General features: G+C 41.8%; 2 protein-coding genes across 4 annotated transcripts in view; one reads left to right on the plus strand and one right to left on the minus strand.

Annotated features, from left to right (window-relative positions):
- Ttc3 (tetratricopeptide repeat domain 3) overlaps positions 1-14802 on the minus strand; it is a 135670-nt gene extending 120868 nt beyond the window's left edge. For 2 of the 3 annotated variants that reach the window (XM_010636571.2, XM_010636570.2), the window contains exon 1: positions 14383-14802. The gene's annotated coding sequence lies outside the window, so the exon portion shown is untranslated. The remainder of the gene's footprint in view (positions 1-14382) is intronic. The other variant, XM_010636572.2, reaches the window with a different exon arrangement.
- Positions 7-7266, plus strand: Pigp (phosphatidylinositol glycan anchor biosynthesis class P). The gene is made up of 5 exons (XM_010636569.2): positions 7-225; positions 415-518; positions 3244-3316; positions 5122-5240; positions 6740-7266. Exons 2-5 carry the CDS (start codon positions 437-439, stop codon positions 6850-6852), a joined length of 387 nt encoding a protein of 128 aa, XP_010634871.1. The 5' UTR covers positions 7-225; positions 415-436; the 3' UTR covers positions 6853-7266.
- Positions 14803-18536: the final 3734 nt, after the last annotated feature.

The raw sequence follows: 18536 nt of genomic DNA on the forward strand, positions 1-18536 counted from the left end.
CGCCATGCCCCTGGCCCCTAGGCCCCAAACTAGGGTCCGGCTGCGACAGAGCCTGGGCGGAGCGGTCTTCTCGCCTTGGCAGCCCCCTCGGTGCTGCTGCACCCCCTCCCCGACTGCGTGTCCCAGGCTGACGCTTGCGCAGAGAACTCCCCGCTGAAGTGGCCGAGGGTTCCGCGTCGACCTAAGCAGGACCCACGGTCAAGGGCCTCCCGCGCCCCGCCGCAGGTGGGGAACACACTCCCCCCACACACACCCCAGAGGGCAGGACCCAGTCTGGGGCGTCCCGGGCCGCCCTCGGCCCAGCAGAGGGCAGCTTTGCCCTGCAGTGACCATTCCCAAAGCAAAGCCAGGAATCCATGATAGCCCCGTGGGGAAGGGGAGTCAGTCACTGACACCTGTGTTCCTTCTCCACAGACTGTCCAAAGCCACCGGGAAAATGGTGGAAAACTCACCGTCGCCATTGCCAGAAAGAGCGATTTATGGCTTTGTACTTTTCTTAAGCTCTCAATTTGGCTTCAGTAAGTACTCCCCCGGGAGGGTCGTTCTCTGGTGTCCAAGCACCAGGAAGTAATGCATCTGTTCTCAGAATGTGCAAACATGAACTGTTGATTCGTCCTACTTACACCCCTGTTAAGACCTGAAAAGAAGTAATGTTTGGAGTGTTCTGTATGTCAGCACTAGCCTAAGAGGTTTAGTCTCAACATACTTCCCACCAGGCCAGATGGCAGTGTGTAAAACCTGGTGCTTGCCCTTAAAGGGGTCATGGTCTTGTAGAAAAGTAAATCTACAGTTATACTACTGAAGCTGGGAAGTCAGCGTCCTCCCAGAAGCTGTCCCTGGCACTTGATTACAGAAGAATTAGGGGAGGAGAAAGACAGGGAAAGGCCTTTAAGGAAGACATGACAAGATCTGAAGTCAGGCATTTGGGACAGCTCCAAGTATTTTAAACAGAAGCTGTCTTTCTCGCAATAAATTCTTCTCATGCTTAACATCCGTTGTTCCTAGATTCTAGAGAACATGAACTCAGTGTTTCAGCTATCTAGCAGGTTGGAAATTCTAATACTTCTCTTAAATTCTTTGGCTAATTTGGAAGTCCTGTATCATATGCCCTATATCACAAGCAGTATGCAGCAGCTGAGAAGGGAAAAGAATTGGACTAGAGAAGTTGGTTGAAAGATGTACCCTTCACATGCAGAACGTCAATCTCCACAGTATTCCACTTACACGTAAGGAAACTGAGGCTCCCTAAGGGTCTAACAACACAGTCACAAGGCAGATCTCAAGTCCCGTCCCAAGAGGATTTGGGAATTATGAGGCAATCAAGAGGAAGAAAATCAAATGCCTCCAGTCTCACTTTTTGGAACCTGGTAGAAACCAGGAAGGTCGGGGAGTAGTGTTCCTTAAAAAATACCAACGTAAGGGCCTCACTGTGGCCTAGTGCAGTCTGAGTTAGTAATAACTGAGTACAGATTCTGACTCCCCCACCAATTGGTGAGTGTTTGACCTGACACCATTTACTTCTTTGAGCCTTCAGTTTCTTCTGTAAAAGGGTACTGATAATGTTTATTGAATGCTTGTTACACATAAACCACAAGCCTGTGAGGTGTAGGTACTGCTACTGTCGTAAAGATGAGTAGTTACTGTACTGTCGTAAAGTCATGGAGCAAGTAAATGAAAGAGCTAGAATTTGAACCTGATACCCTGATTTCACTCTACCTCTTTTGTGTTATTAATTGGGGTAATTTATTTAACTGTAAACAACATAAGTAATAGGGCCAGGGAAGTAGCTCAGGAGCACAGCACCTGCCTGGCAAGCAAAAGGTCTTGAATTCGATCCCCGTTACAAAAAAAAAAAAAAAAACCTTCAAAAAAGAATATAAGTAATAAATGTTAGCTGCTGTCATTACCATTTTGTAAATTCCTAAAGAGTATTTGAAGGATTAGAAATGACACAAATAAATACAGTGACTGTAAGGCTTAACCCCAATGATACCCATTACAGAAACTTAATTCAAGAATTTGAGTGCTTGCCATAGGCCTGGCACAGTGACAAGCCAGGGAGAAGTAACCTAGCCAAAATTTTTCTGCTTTCAGAGAATTCTTATTCTTCTAGGAGGAATGTGCCAATGGACAAGTAAGTAAAATGTATACAATGCCAGATGATAACAGGTACTATGGGCAGAAATTATGCAAGGGAAGGATGAAGTAGAATGGAAGAAAAGTTCCTCAAATGTGTAATGTCATCTTTTATTGTTCCTTAGCACATATAGTGAAAAGATCAATTAACTTGTTCCTGTTCACCACTAGATTTTTTTTAAAAAACACGGTCTCATTATGCAGTTCAGGCTGGCCTTGAGCTCACTATGTAGCACAGGCTACTTGCCTGGAACTCATGGCGATGCTCCTGCCTCCTTCACCTCCCAAGAGCTGGAATTATAGCCATATACCACCATACCCCACTCACCACTAGATTTTAAATTTGAGAGGACAGAAGCCATCCCCCCTTCACGGTTCACCATTGTATCTCACACTCCTGACAGACAGGGTTCTACAATACATATTTGTAGAGGAAAAAACTATCATTATTGATGTACATAATTTGAAATTTGTCCCTACCACTTCCCTTGGCCAGAAAAAACAGCCTAAGGCTGTTTCTTCATCTGTAAAAACTGCATACATATCTCAGGACTGTTTTGAGGATGAAATGAAATCATGCAGGTAGAGTTGTGCTTATCCGAGAGTGTGCAAGCAGTGCTTAGCTACTGTTACTATAAGGGAGCAACCATAAAGGCTGCTATCAAGATTTGAGATTGAAGATTGCACTCTGGGAGAGAAGACAAGCTCACCATGTAGTGACCAGAACTGGAGTAAACTCTCCTCTAAACAACTAAACATCTGTAATTGCTTCAGCCCTGTGGGGATGTGGAGGTGAAATACCCAACATGTAGTGTACTTACAGCAGATTGCTCAGTGTTGTAAAATTATAATCAATAAGGCATGATTTGTGCCCTTGAATTGCTTAAAGTATAATGTGGGAGTTAAGATGTTAAAAAATGACTGACAATAAGGCAATTAGGTTAAGTACTAGAAGAATGGTTCAAGTAAGGAGCCAGAGAACTGAAAAGAAGGAAAAATCATTTCTTAGGGAATGAGAGACACAAGAAGAGCTTTTCTGTCATCTGCAAACTGTACCAGATTGAACACGCATCTCACTGACCTGTCTTTTGTTTTTTCCTCTTACAGTACTTTATCTTGTGTGGGCTTTCATTCCTGAATCTTGGCTACACTCCTTAGGCTTAACCTATTGGCCTCAAAAGTAAGTTTAAATTTCTTAAATAATAGTAAAATTAATGCTGTTTTGAAGGATCGTATTCTTCCTCAAGATAACTTTTTCATAGCTGTTCTTTAAAATCCATGACTAGACATACAGAAATCAAGTTTTTAAAACATTATTATGAATACACCTCTCATGAAAGATAGTGGGGTGAACACACATTTCTACTTCTCTTTCTTAATAAAATCTTGCTAAAATGACCCTAGAGGAGGGAAAACAAAAGCAGTTTAAGGTATAAGTCCATAGAAATAAAGGATAGCATATGAGAAGTAGCAACAAAATTCTGAGAAGTGGATTGAGGTGCGGAAATCTCTGTTTTCCATTGCTGAAATGGTGAAGCCATCAATATTTGTGCCCTTAACTCCACAATGGCTCAGACATAGGACAGCAAATAGGTTTAAAGAGCATTAGGTCCTCAAACCTCTCTCTTACCCCTCATACCTGAGAGACCAACCCTGCCCTTCCCTGCAGAAAACATTTTTGACCTGTGGGAAGGCTGAGGAGGCTTTATCTGGGGCCAGTGGGTCTGAGTTTGGAAACAAAGCACCTTATTGGAAATAAGTGGACATCTGCATGGTGGACTGATAAGCTCCACCCCCACTCCCAGCAGGCTCCCTGGCTTGTACCACCACCCTCCCTTCTCAGAAAAAGTTGGGAGGAAGCGGACCAGTATAAAAGAAAATGATCTCTAATTTCTAACCCTTGGACAAGCTCAGTAAAGGGGCCAGGTAATCCTACTGGCAGGCTCTGCAGTTGAGCCTCCCTGCCCACATACACACATTGCTTCTCCTTAGCATGTGAACACTTCATTGTTAAATATGGACTGACCAGCATAAATGACTGGACACTGAAAGCTGAAAGAAGACCTCTAACGTGAAATACAAAAAGAAAAAGTGAACTTAGAGGAAATGGAGAAAATGCTAAGTGTTGAAGAAAAATTTTTAAATGACCTAAATCTTCAAAGAGATATAAAGATTGTAAGTGTGAAACAAACAGCATGCTGTACAAAGGGAATGTTTAAGGAATTACTGTATTTGAAAATTATAAATATGATAGCTAAACTAGGGAGGAATAAAAGAAACAAAAGCATCCAATAAACCATGTCAAGATAGAACCCTTGATGTACTTAACTGTACTGAGAGGTATGCTGGAGAACTGGAGGCTGGAGTATTGATAGATATTTAAGAAGCCAAACATACACAAAAAGATGCAATTACTAATTCCAGAAAACATAAAAATATACACTAAGGTTGTCAGTTGCAAACACTGAACAGTCACAATAGTTTTTAAACACTAATATAATCAGGGATAGTGACCTAATTATAGCGGAGAATAAAAGAAGATAAAAATCTTCATCTCCATTTCAGGAAATCTAGAGGAAATGTCTGAAATTGAAAAAAAAAAAAAAAAAACCTCCAAAAGTGAGTATATTGTGTGAGATGAGTATGTAAGTACCAGAAGCAGCAGCTCAGCTATTAAAAGAAGTCCTTAACTAGGAATGAGACAACAGGGTCAGGATGGATGGGACAGAAGACTGCAGGTTTTCACTGTAACTGTTTTGGAACTATTTGACTAACTTCAATAAAAAGCTAGGGATGTAGCTCAGCAGTGCTGTGCCAACCATTGTAAGTGCAACGTCCTAAATTCGATCCCTGGTGTCAAAAAAAAATGTGTGTGTGTGTAATATAATTTCAAAAGTATATTTTATGGCTATTGAGAATTATATCTTTGTAAGATGTTTGCTGTAGATGGATAATCTACAGTATTATCTATTATCCCTTTTGCAGATACTGGGCAGTTGCACTGCCTGTCTACCTCCTCATTACTATAGTAACCGGTTATGTACTCTTATTTGGAATTAACATGATGAGCACCTCTCCACTCAACTCCATTCATACAATCACAGGTAAATTTACATACAAGGAAAACGGTGAACGAGTGAAGAATTGAGATATTAGCACTTTTATCAGAAAAGCAGTCAAGGGCTAGGAATTAAACTCTGTGGTTCCTCTGCCTGGCTCGCACATGCAAGGTCCTGAGTTCTATCCCTGGTACAAAAAAAAAAAAGAAAGAAAAGTACACAAAAAAGAAAAGTACCAAAAAAAAAAAAAAAGTCACATGCTGGGACAAAGATCTGTCTTCCTACTTCCTATTAGCTATCTTTTGTTCTTTATAGTTTGGGTTTCTCATACAAAAGAAACCAGGCAATATTTAAGCTTGTGTGTCTCGTTTCACTTAACATTATGGCATCAAAGGACATCCATTTTTCTACACATGACTCAAGTTTATCCTTCATGGCAGAACAGTACACTATTTTATATGAATAAAGATCACACTTCCTTTTATTCATTCATCTATTGATGGACATATAGGCCATTTCCAAGATTCAGCTGTTAAGAGTTCTGCTGCTATAAACAGGGTTGTACCTATATCCGGGTAATACAATGTCTTTAACAATAAAAAGAACCTAGAGGAAATAAATACCCCATACAGAGTTATACAAAAGACATACATAGAGGAATACAGTTATGATGAATATGCACTAGTTTCATGGAGGAAATCAGTTTGGAATTATAACTATTAAGTGTATTTCCTCATAAAAACAAATATATAAAGTATGCTTCTCAGCAACTTTACTTGAAAGAAACTTGGTTGTTGTAAACAGTCACTGTGATCAGAGGATGGCAAACAGGCATAGGCATGTAGAGACCATGTTCACAGGGATCTGAGGGTGTGTGAACCTCTGGGTGGCTCAGGTAAGGGGGTAGAAGAGCCACAGCATGCTGTGGTTGGGCTCCCCCACAAGTCTAAAAGACAGATTCCTGAGCCTTCTCAAATGCTATGAAGTGAAATCTTTTTTCATTTCCCCTTAAGAATTTTTTAACTTTTCCAAACCTTTTTTTGTGTGTGTGAGCCTGTGCAATGTGTTTTGAAAATAAATTATAGTAGTTTTAATTTCTTACCCGACACCTACTGTATTCCCACCATTCTTAACTGGAATTAGAGCAAATAGGAAATGTGTACAAAGCGAAGAAACTAAAGTTTTCCAAAACATTTACATCAAATGATTTAATCGTCTTTCAGTGTTGATACAAATGCATCTGCAAGGCCTGCATATAACTCTATCCCTATGAGAAACATAAAATAAGACTTCAGTAAACATGATACAGCTGAAGGAAATACTTATTTTTCCAAGTTGGAAATAAGAAAAGTTCTTTGCTGGTTACATTTTTATTTGAATATTTCTTCTAAAGAGAGGATTTAAGTAATCCTTTAATTATGTTAAATATGGTATTTGTCATTACCTAGACATCAGCCTGGTGAACTGTGTGATGACTCTTCAGTAGCCAGACATGTACAGGAGAAACTGCTCGGGTAAACAGAGTTTCTGTTCTTTTCTTACAGATAACTATGCTAAAAATCAACAGCAGAAGAAATACCAAGAAGACTCCATCCCAGCATTAAGGGATATTCCTATTAATGAAGTAAACCAAATGTTTTTTCTTGCAAACAAATAACTTTACACCAAAAATTGAGGTGTATATAAATATACCAACACCAACCATTTATTTCTAAGTTTTTCACAGGATAATTTTAACCATAATTATGTTGACTATTGACTTATTAATACCCAGTTTTAGATGTAAAAAAAATGAAATTTGATCTTAAAGTTTAATTAAATATTGCAAATGTTTTCTAGTTAATGCACAGGATAAATAAAATACTGCATTAACCTATACAAGACTGAAAAAAAATCATATTGCTTTAATCAAGAAGTCCCAAGACAAGCAGAGCGGCGCACAACTATATTCTAAAAGCTACTCAGGAAGCTGAGTTAGGAGGATAGTGTTACGGTTGTCTAGATGTCTCCCCAAAGCCTCATGTGACCATGGGTGGGGCTTTTCAGAAGTGGCTGAATCTAGAGTATATGACACTGGGATTAATTCATGGTGCAATGCTAAGATAAAACAGAAAGAGGCTTGTCGCTTGCTTTGCTGCCTTCTGCCTGCCACGAAGTGTTTCTCCTTAGTGATCCCTGTCTGCCACACCACCCAGCCTTGGAGTCAGCCAACTGGGACTGAACCTCTACAAACTGTGAGCTAAATAAACCTTTCCTACTTTAATTCTGGGTATCAGATATTTTGTCTCAGCAACAAGTAACTAAAACAGACAGAAAGTTCAAGGCCAGCCTGTCCACTTAGCATGACTCTCAAAAAGGGCTGAGTGTGGTAGAGCATTTGCCCAGCATATACAAGGCTCTGGATTTATCCCTAGCACTACAATTTAAAAAAAAAAAAATCCCCCCAGAGAGGCATTTGTGTTGTAGTTTGCAAAGGCAACTATGTTTTTCCTCCATTTAGTCTTGAGGAACCTGGAATTCAAAACTTGGATTTTTGACAGAATAATCATTTTGATAGAATAACTCTGGGAAAGGGTTATCTTTAATATTTGTGCCATCTGATTCATGTTTATGACATTTTTCTAGACACTGAGGATAGAATAATGGTAAAACTGTCCTTACAGAACTTACATTTTAGAGGCAGACTAAGCAAATAAGAAAATATGCCGAGGGCTACATAAAGCATTGGACAGTATATGTCCTAGAAAGTAGACGAATGACTATTTTAAATTGGGTGGTCAAAGGAGGCCTCTCAGGAGGCAAATGGATCTGAGAGCCAAAAAGTAAAAAAGGAACCAATCATATAAAGACTAGCAGGGCATGGTGAGCTGCTGAGTATGAAGCAGGTAGGTATGAACAACGGTTAGGTAAGGGGCTTGGTGTGTTTGAGCACAGAGGTCAGCAGCCTCTAGTTGACTAGACCTGACTAAACTGTGTGGTACAATTAAATAGTACACAAAAATAAATTACTACTATAGCTAATGACATGAATGAATGTCACAATGTTGGGCAAAAAAGTCCTAAGAGAACTACGTAGTTTTAAATAGATAAAGAGAACATGAATAAAGAGAACAAAGTTTTACACCAGGAAAAAAACGTATGATGATAAGTATCAGAATGGAGGTTACCTTTGGGGAAAATATTAACTAGAAAGGGGCATGCAGGAGCCCACAGGTGAATTGGGAATGTTCTACATCTTGGTCTGGGTGGAAGTTACCTGGTATAATAAAAGTTTTAAGAAAATCATGGAGAGCCGGGCATGGTGGTGCACGCCTGTAATCCCAGCACTCGGGAGACTGAGGCAGGAGGATTCCTGTGCGTTCGAGACCAGCCTGGGCTACATAGTGAGTTCCGGGTCAGTCTCACTGCATAGTGAGACCCTGTCTCAAAACCGCTCCCCCCGCCAAACCATGGAGTTCAATCATTAAGATCTGTGCTCTTGCAAGGTGTGGTGGCACACTCCTGTCATCCCAGCATGCAGGAGGCTGATGCAGGAGGATTCTGAATTCCAGTGCAGTCTGGTTTACATAGCAAATTCAAAGCCAGCCTCTTTTACATAGCAAGACCTTGTCTACAAAAGAGTTACACCTCAGTAAAAAAGGGGGAAAAAAAGTGCCTAAGTCTTCAAATCTATTTTGGGGGGGGTACCAGGGATCAAACTCGGGTCCTTGCACTTGTGAGGCAGGTGACAGAACCACTGAGCTAAATCCTTGGTCCTTGAAATCTTAATTTTAGTCTGGAGTAGTAGCCCAGAGAAGGGTGTTGTTTTTTGTTTTTGTTTTATTTAATCTTCCAGATACTTCCAAGATGCAACCAGCATTGGGAATGACTGCCTTACCTGGCTGGACATAACAGCAGTGGTCAAGCAGGAGAGTGGTGGCCACTTTGAGAAGAAACCCAAAAACTATGAGAGCAGTCTTCTCCCATCATATGAACAGTAGTCCCTGGTCTTCCCCTAGGGCCAGGGATGGGCTGTAGGAAGGCTTTGAAATGGCTCAGAATAGAAAATTAACCCAACTTTCCATTCTTTGTCACAATCACATTGCCTTTATTGCTCATAAACTAGGGCACACATGCCAGGGCTGCAGAGCTTTAAGGATCATGATCAGCTTAGTGCTGGAATTCTCCAGTGTGCTTGTGTGTGGGGGGGTATATCTATGTGTCTTACACACGCTAACACAATCTCAGGATCTCTTTTATTCAAAAAGAACCTGAAAGAGATTTTCAGTATAGATTATTTTTAGAAATCAGAAATTCTACATTTTTGCTGTTTTTGTTTTTTTGAAATAGGATCTCATTATAGGCTGGCCTTAAATTTGCAGTCCTCCTGCCTCAGCCTCTGAGATTATAGGCATGCACCATCACCTCCATCTGTAATTATTTTTATAAAAAATCAATTACTTTTTGTTATAAAATTAATTTTTCTGGTCATCACACTCTTACCACATAGTAAGCAACAGGTTCTGCCACATAAACTTCTAATCTATATTTCTATAATAATTGCTATAATAATAAACTGAATACAGAAAAAAAATGGAGTTTAACATAATTTTTAAAAAATGACTCAAATAAAAAATAAAAATAAAAATGACTCAAAGGGCTGGGGATTTAGCTCAGTGGCGCCATGCCTGCCTCATCACAAGCGCAAGGGCCTGAGTTCAATTACTGGTACTGGAAGAAAAAAAAAAAAGGATTTAAACTCCCTGGACTCATATAACCACATATACCATTAAGGTTTACCCTTTTGAAGATGTATTCAAGGTTGGCCCATTTGTCTGCTCCTCTCCAGTTTTGGGTTGAAGCCATGGAAAGTCATCACATTCAGGAGTATAGGGGTATGGACCCAGACATTTTGTCAGAGTCCTGATGCTAAAAATTATTAATCATATTTTTATGAAAACTAGCTGTATTTTTCAAAACAACAATTGTGAAACAAGTATTTTTGTTTTACATTTTTGTAAATCTCTCTCACGTCTGGCTTAATGGAAGACTGTTGAGTTTTCATGCCTGCTTCTGTATTTACTGTGTTACATATCCACATATCCCAAAGCCTTTGGAAAATTCCATGGCATATTCATGACAGATTGAAGATAAAAAAATCAAGCAACATTATTTATTATTTTGAAAATGGTTGTGACCTTAAAGACCCCCTGGAGATAGGACCTCCGGACCGTAGACTGAGAACCACTGATTAATGGGTCTCAATTAGCCAGTGTGTATAAATGTGTGTGTGTGTGTGTGTGTTGAACTACAGTAGAACAGGCTATGTTCTACTGCACTTGGTAAGGGCAAATGTTTTGATCAGACAACTCGTACAGCCACTTAGCCCTTCTGTGCCACCTCCCTGCAGCTGGTGATGCCCAAACAGTTCTGTGCATGTTTTGACCAGGTCCATGCAGGTACCACTTGCAGTGCTTCCTGGAAGGAAGGGGTTAACATCTTTAGGACCCACTAGAGTCCAACATGGCCCCCTTTCACCCCCAAGGAGAAGGGGGAGGAGGGGACAGTACTGAGCTCTGCTCAGTGAGCTCCTCAGGTCTCCTAGGTCTGAGCAGAGGCGGTTGCCATGGCAATGGAGCGCTGAGTAATACCTGACTGCGTCAGCTTGTCTGCTGCTTCAGCCCACTCCTGTTCCCTTCAGTCTCTGCCTACGCACCAATCTTCATCAGAAGCTCTGCTTTCAGGTGCACTTCCGGCCAAGATGTTTTTGTTATATAAAGATTGTACATCAATTATAGGGCCATGATGCATTTCTATGCCGCATGTTTTTTGTGATACTGAGGACTAAGCCCAGTGAGCTACATCTCAGGAACGTTTTTGAAATTTTTGGAGGCAGGAAGGTCTTGCTAAGTCACTAAGTTGCCCAGGCTGGGCTTCAATTTGCCACCCTCTTGCCTTAGCCTTCCAGAGTGCTGTGTTTACATGTGTATTCCACTACACCTGGCTGCATGTCAAAATTTAAGAAAAATATTTGAAAGAAACTTTTGCAGTGAGCCTGTTACGATGTAGATCTAAAATGTCCCATAAACGTCCCATCTGTTCTCATAGGTGGCTCTTGGAAGGTGACGGTGTCACGGCGGTGTTATACTCATCACTGATGAGGTTGTAACCAAGCAGGCCAAGCTGTGGCAGCTCTCCAGCCCTCTTTAACTCTTTTGGGTTAACTATGGCACCTTCTTTGGGAACAGGAGGAAATTTGCTTACCCTTCCTTGTCTAGTCAGGATAGACTAAGTACAACATCAGAAGCTTGCTTTTCAAAGAACAGGTAGCCACCAAATCTAAATGGGGCCACACAGATAAGGAGAGTGGCTATCTTGATGACTACTTGTATGGTCCCATCACCAAGAAGCAGGCATTCTGTGCCCGTTGCCTCAACACTACATAAGCCTGAGGCCAGACGGACCAAAGAAGTCCATCAGGAATGATGGCCTTAGAGAAAATACAATGACAGTTCTTCAACAAATGCATGTGTGAACCAGGATTTATATGTACATTACACAGGACTAGAGCCCCTCTCAGGATCTTGCAGTTCCTCAGTTTCTTCTGGCATCCTTCGAGGGAAGAGGAAAATATGCAGGGAGCTTTTGTGCCTGGTTTGTGGATTTAATGGCAAATTCTAAACGTCCCTTCGGACATGGGGACAAGGAACAGAAGCCAAACAGCAGCAGAGCAAAAAGAGCCCAAACCTGTCATCCACCACCCTTGGACAGCATACTTTTGCATTTGGACATCTTACTTTTTTAAAAGTCGGTTATGGTATAGAATAGCTTTTTTTTTTTGTTTTTACATCTTTTTTCCACCACTGTTACTTTGGGTCACCATATCATAGCCAATACTAAGCCCAATACAATGTTCAGTGTTCCATGCACAAAGACTGCTAGCTGCCAGAAGAGACCTAGATAGTTTCTCAACACACAGAGATAAGGAGAAAAAAAAAAAAAAGAATGCAGCTTAAGAAGTTTTAAAACCATGTACTAAATGTTTAGAGTCTTCTGCTAAGAGAAACCACCAGCAGAGTGAAGAGACAAAGCATAATGTGGGGAAAAAAAATTTTATCAGCTATTCCTCAGACAAAGGACCACTATCTAGAATATAGAAAAAACTTTTAAAAATCATATACCCCTCAAATTTAAAGACCCAATCCAAAAATGGGCATCTGAAATGAATAGATACTATTCAGATGGAGTAGAAGCAGCAAATAAACATGAAAAATGTTCAATATCACTGGTCATTCGTGAAATGCAAATTAAAACAATGCTGAGATTTCACCTCACCCCAGAGAGAATGGCTGCTATCAAATCAACCAGTAACAAATGCTGGAGGGGCTGTGGGGGAAAGGGAACCCTTCTCCACTGTTGGTGGGAGTGTAAACAGGTGCAACCACTATGGAAATCGGTGTGGAGGTTCCTCAAGAAACTAAAACGAGGTTCCATTTGACCCAGCTATACCTCTTGATATCTTCTTGAAAGAACTGAAAGCATCATACCATAGCGATACCAAAAAAAAAAAGCCAAGATATAATATGTACAAGGTACAAATTCCCAATGATGAATGTGATCATAATGTATACCTAAAATGTACCAATAAACAAGTCTGCTATGTACATTACATTATTATTATTATCATTATTATTTTTGGTACCGGGGATGAAACTCAGGAGCTTGTGCTTGAGAGGAAGGTGGTGGGGCCACTGAGCTAAATCCCCAGCCCATGTACATTATATTATTGATGAAGATAGTTAAGATAGATCGATCTGTTCAAATGTAGGTTTCCCCCGATCTAGTAACTGTGGAAGGCCCTAGAATCTGTTTTTTCAAGAAGCATCTCTGGAAACTAGGACTGTACTTCATCTGCTGCCATACCACGGCTGAACGACCCGGATCTCATTTGATCTCGGAAGCTAAGCAGAGTCGAACCTAGTTGGTACTTGGATGAGAGATTATCCGGACTATGCTGTAGACCACGTGTCAAACTGTGGATCTTCAAGCCCAAAACCTGAGCAAAGATGACGTCTAGGCTACAGATTCTCCTGTACCTGCACAACCTCCTCACTGCTCCCCCTTGTGGCCCGTCTTTCCGCAGTGCGCGCACATACTAACTACGCCATCTCCTCCAAAGGAATCCCTAGTCCTGTGGTCCGCGCTTTCCGAGCTGCGCAGGAAACACACTATATCTTTCTTTGGTGAGTCTGCAGCAGTAAAAGCACAAAATGCCAGGAAGGAACTGAGCAATCATCACTTATCCAATTTTTGCTAATAAAGCTAATTTAGGACTAAACTCCTTTTATTTAAAAAAGTCAATAGGTCTGACATTTTTATTCATATGGTAAATCATCACTTGTCCATTTTGGAATCATCACTAGTCTCACTGGCCATTAAAGCAAATAAAGAATAGCATGGGTTTTTTTTTTTGGAAATCTTAATAGGTTTGGCATGTTTACTCACATGGCAAATAAATATGCACTGGAATGGCCAACTACCAAAGAACAACGTAGAGAAAAACATGGGCTTTTCTAAAACACAAATTTTATTTTATCCCTCCCCCCAACATCCCCTCTCCTCCCTACATACAAAAGCTTTGCTTCCGTTTTTTCCTTCCATCTTCACTGTTTTCTTGTCCCTTCCTGTCTCCCTCCTCCCTCCCTCGTTCCCCTTCCCATTTGAACACTTTCTTCCCATTTCCCAACACCCATTATACACTTCAGTCCTTATTTCCACGTTCAGTTTCTCACACCAGAGAAACAATGCGGTAAAAATATGGGCTTTGGCATCCTTCGTCGTCACCTCTGCTTCCAGCCTGTGCTATTCAAAGGCAGTATACCGAAGGCCTGGGATTTAGCTCAGTGGCTCCACCGCCTGTCTCAAGGTCCTAAATTCGATCCCCGGTAACGGGGGGTGGGGAAGGTACTGAGTCTTCTAAAACCCTTTTCTTCATCTGTAAAAATAAAAACACCCGTCTTGCAGACTACTGGGATGTATGAAGTACATACAATGTTTAAAACGCTGCTGGACCGGCACTATGGTAACCACTTTGTGTTAGGATGGCCCCTGCCCCGGACCCTTTGCTTTAGCTCCTCGGATTCTCCCTCACCACTGCGTCAGTTCCCTGTGGCTACCATGACAAATTATCTGAAACTGAGAGACTTACCCCCTAGAAATTTATTCGCTCACAGTTCGGCAGGTAAGGCGTCCGAGAACAGTTCACGGACAGCAAGGTATCCGCCGGGCTGTGTACCCTGTGGATATCCCAGAAGACAATTCTTGCTGCGTCGGGCTTCTGGAGGAGCCATTTCCCGCTGGCCCCTTCACTCCGAAGTCCTCAACAGTGGTTTCATGGCGTTCTCTTCGGCATCTATCAAATATCCAGCGGCCTCTCCTCCATTAGGATACTTGTTGGATTTAGGGTCCATCTGGGTAAACCAGGCTCATTTCTCCAAGCTGAGATTCGTAACACACATCTTCAAAGACCTCTTTTCCTTATATATCAGGGGTGTCCACCTCACGGACCGTATGCCGCATACAGCAGTGGACTAGTAATGCAGCCTCAGAAAATCATTTAATGTGACGCAACGCTAGCAGCATTTTTCACGACTCAACTGCGCACGGCTCTGGCACAAACTTTTACAGGCTGGAGGAGGGACGCTCACCGCAAGCCCCACCTCCTGCGTCCTGACGCCCGTACGCCTTTGCGGCCGGCTGCCCAATCCAGGGCCTCGGTGACCGCCTCGGAGCGCCTGCGCAGCTTGGTCAGTAAAAATGCACGATTGCTGGTAATAGTTTTACAACCTACCCACGCGAGTGTGGGTGTGTGAGGATAGACGTCGTCATTTTGTACACATGTAAGTTTTCGTATTTAATTATTAAGCTATGGCTTGTGTCGTTTTGTAAAGTAATGATATTACGTGGGAGCGTGGTCCTGACGCACTGAGGAAAGGAACTTTTGTTCCTCTGGTCCTCGGTTCTTAGGGCCCTGATGAAAGGATTCAGCCAAGATGCTAGAGAAATATGTGCCGAGTGTGTGGTCCCACAACGTCAAGGAATGAAGTCGCTAACCAAAGGAACATTTTATTGGAAATGAGAATACCTCCCGATTTCCAAATGAATGGCCACCGCGGCCTTTGGCCGAGGGTGATTTATACAGCAAAGTCACAGTGTGGGTACAACGTGAGTCGTACTGCCATCGACCTATAGGATGAGGAGCACTGCCGCTTAGCTAATACTGATCCAATCCGGAAGCGAGACACATCGCCCGGGTACACGGGAAGGAAAGAGGCATTTAGGAAGGGATGAGGCCGCATGCTCTGGTCACCCGCCTGGGGGACTGACTCCCGACTGGATCAAGTGGTGCTAATTATAGTACAGTGGAACCTCGAGTTAAGACCAGCCCGACATTATGAACAACTTGGGCTATGACCAGAATTTTAGTTTTAACTTACAACCAAAATCTTGAGTAAGGACCCGAATGCAGACCGCTTGTGCTTCTAGATGGTCGCATTTACAGATTTAACCCTTAAAGAGTTCTGGAAAGAACATTACATCTTTCCCTGTGTGGGGTTGAGAAATCCTGGGCTAGTATCTAAGGACACAGATTTGTCTGTACGCAGAAAAGAGACTTTAAAGGCTGTGTAGAGGAGCCTGAGCCTTCACTGACCAACTTGAGTTACAACCAGCCCTCGGGAACAAATTGTGTACGTAAGTTAGGGGTCCACCATATAATCTCCTTATGCTTCATCCCTTAGGAGGTGTGTAGGCCTGGCCACTGCATCTTTCTTTATCTTGAGCCCTGCCTGGCCTGCTTCACATGCACCTCCAGCCACAACTCTGATGTCTTTATTTATTTATTTAAATAGCCTCTGTTTTCTTTTTTTTCCTTTTTTTTTTTTTTTTTTTTTTTTTTAAAAAAAATTGAGACAGGCTCGCTATGTAGTTGAGACTGACCTGGAACTCACTATGTAGCCCAGGCTGGCCTTGAACTAACAGCGATCCTTCTGCCTCAGCCTCCCGACTGCTGGGATTACAGGCGTGCACTACCACGCCTGGCTGAATAGCCTCTTTATTTTTATTTTAAAATTTTATGTATTTATTTATTTATTTATTGGTACCGGAGATTGAACTCCGGACGTTGTGCTTGCGAGGCAGGCGGTGGAAACACTGAGCTAAATCCCCGGCCCTTTGCTGACTTCTTGAGACCCCAGTCCCTCTCTGACTGTATAAATTTTTATCTAATTTAGCTGCCTGTAATTATGGGTGGAATGTACTATTAAGTAAAGAGTTATGCCTTATAAGCAAGAAAACAGGTAACCGTCCGCACTGCATTAGGCCAGCATCCCTGTCTGTCTGGCATTTCATCCCCAAGGCCTGACTCAACCCTCATACAGAAGAGAGTATCCATACATACCGGAGTTGCGTTGCTGTGTCCTGGCTCTAAAGGATGGTGGGTGCCTGGTTAGACACAATTCGTGACCTAATCTGGCTACTTTATCGCTGAAGTTCTACTCCTTGTTCTTCCAGCCTTCTTCACAATCGCTTTGCAAAGAACCTGAGAGAGAAGCCACATGTGTTAGCTTTCTTGTCACTGAATCACAAAAACTGCACACCTACAGCTTCAAGGAGAGAATTTGCTGTTCCCGTCCATGATCCGCGGATTCCAACAGCAAAATATCATGGCGGAGGCAGTTGGAGTAGTAACATCCGGAAGCTGAACAGGGGAGCGTGTCAGAGCGGAAGTGGTCAGATTGACGTAGCCCCCCAAGGGCCCCGCCTCCATTACGAGCGAGTGCGCATGCGCGCCCACGCTAGGCTGCGTGCCCTCAGTGTGTTTTACTATAATAAGTTTATAAAACAAACATTCAGATTTTGTTTTTTTTTTGGTACCAGGGATCGAACTCGATCCCTTGCGCTTGCAAGGCAGGCGCAGAATCACTGAGCTAAATCCCCGACCCAACCATTCAGTTTTTTGATTGCCACTTGTACATCATTACATAGGAAACTTTATAATGCGCCCATCTGGCAGACACTGTTATGGTTTATATCCCTTCAAAGTCTCATGTGCTCATAGCTGGAGCTTTGAGGAATGATGGGATCAGGGGTGCGTGATGTTCCTCAGTGGATTAGTCCAGAGTTTATAGCTAAATGACGTGCAGAGGTAAAACCTAGTTGGAGGCGGTGGCAACTGGGGATGTACCTGGAAAGGTGCTTTCAAATGTCTTGCCGCAGGCTTTTTTGTTTTGTTTTCAGTAACAGCGTTCAAACTCAGGACTTCATTCTTGGCAGGCAGGCTCTGCGCCACTGAGCTACATCCGCAGCCCTTCTCTCCTGTGCCATGCCACCCTGCTTTGGAGCCAAGATTAGAAACTTGTATAGATTGTGAGCCCAGATAGACCTTAGAGTTGTAGGCGTGAGACACCATCTTAAATGGTTACAGTTAGTATTGCTAGTAAAAGGACAAATGGCTACTAGCTACCTTCTGATTTGGTATACGAAGAAGAGCCCAGGATTATTTCTATGGCATTCCTGACAAACATAACTGGAACCTATTCACGAGGAGCAATTAGACATACACACTTTAAAAATATTGTCACAAAAGAAACAAAACTTGAAGAAGTGTTCCAGATTAAAAGAAGAAAAAAAAAAGCCATGACAAATGTAGTCTGTGATCTGGATTGGATACTCAGAATTTTTTGCTTTTGATTTAATGGGGCATTTGGCATATTTTGAGTAATAATCTGTAGATTAGTCGATAGTACAATATCAATATTAATTTCCATGATAATCGCACTGCATTCTAAAAAGATAACGTCCTTGTTTTTTTTGAGTAGTGATAAATGGGCATCATTTCTACAGCTTTTTCTCAAATATTTCAGAGAAAATTATATATTATGCATGTTTTATATAAATGGCATATGTACTTAGAAAGACAATGGAGGCACAGTATGATGTTGGCATTTGCATAGTCTGAGTGCAGTGTATACAAAAATTCTTTGTCAAATTTTTGTACTATCCTGTAATGCAGAAATTAGTTAGAAAAATTAGTTGCTTTATTAATCCCCCGAATGTGCCACTTAGATTATTTTTCAAAGCATTGTAATGGAATTATAAATTTAAACAATTTTATAATTTTTCAATTCATTGGTTACCATCATCATTGAAGTTCATATTTTTCTTCTCTTTGGATATTGATTCCTTTACCTGACCCTAACAATTTTTGCTATTTTTTTCTCCTAAATAATACACGGACGGGCCAGGGATTTAGCTCAATGGTTCGGTGGCCTGCCTTGCAAGCGCAAGACCCAAGTTCAATCC

Source organism: Fukomys damarensis, unplaced genomic scaffold, assembly GCF_012274545.1.
Source record: "Fukomys damarensis isolate Sample0158 unplaced genomic scaffold, DMR_v1.0_HiC HiC_scaffold_24, whole genome shotgun sequence".
Taxonomy (NCBI): domain Eukaryota; kingdom Metazoa; phylum Chordata; class Mammalia; order Rodentia; family Bathyergidae; genus Fukomys; species Fukomys damarensis.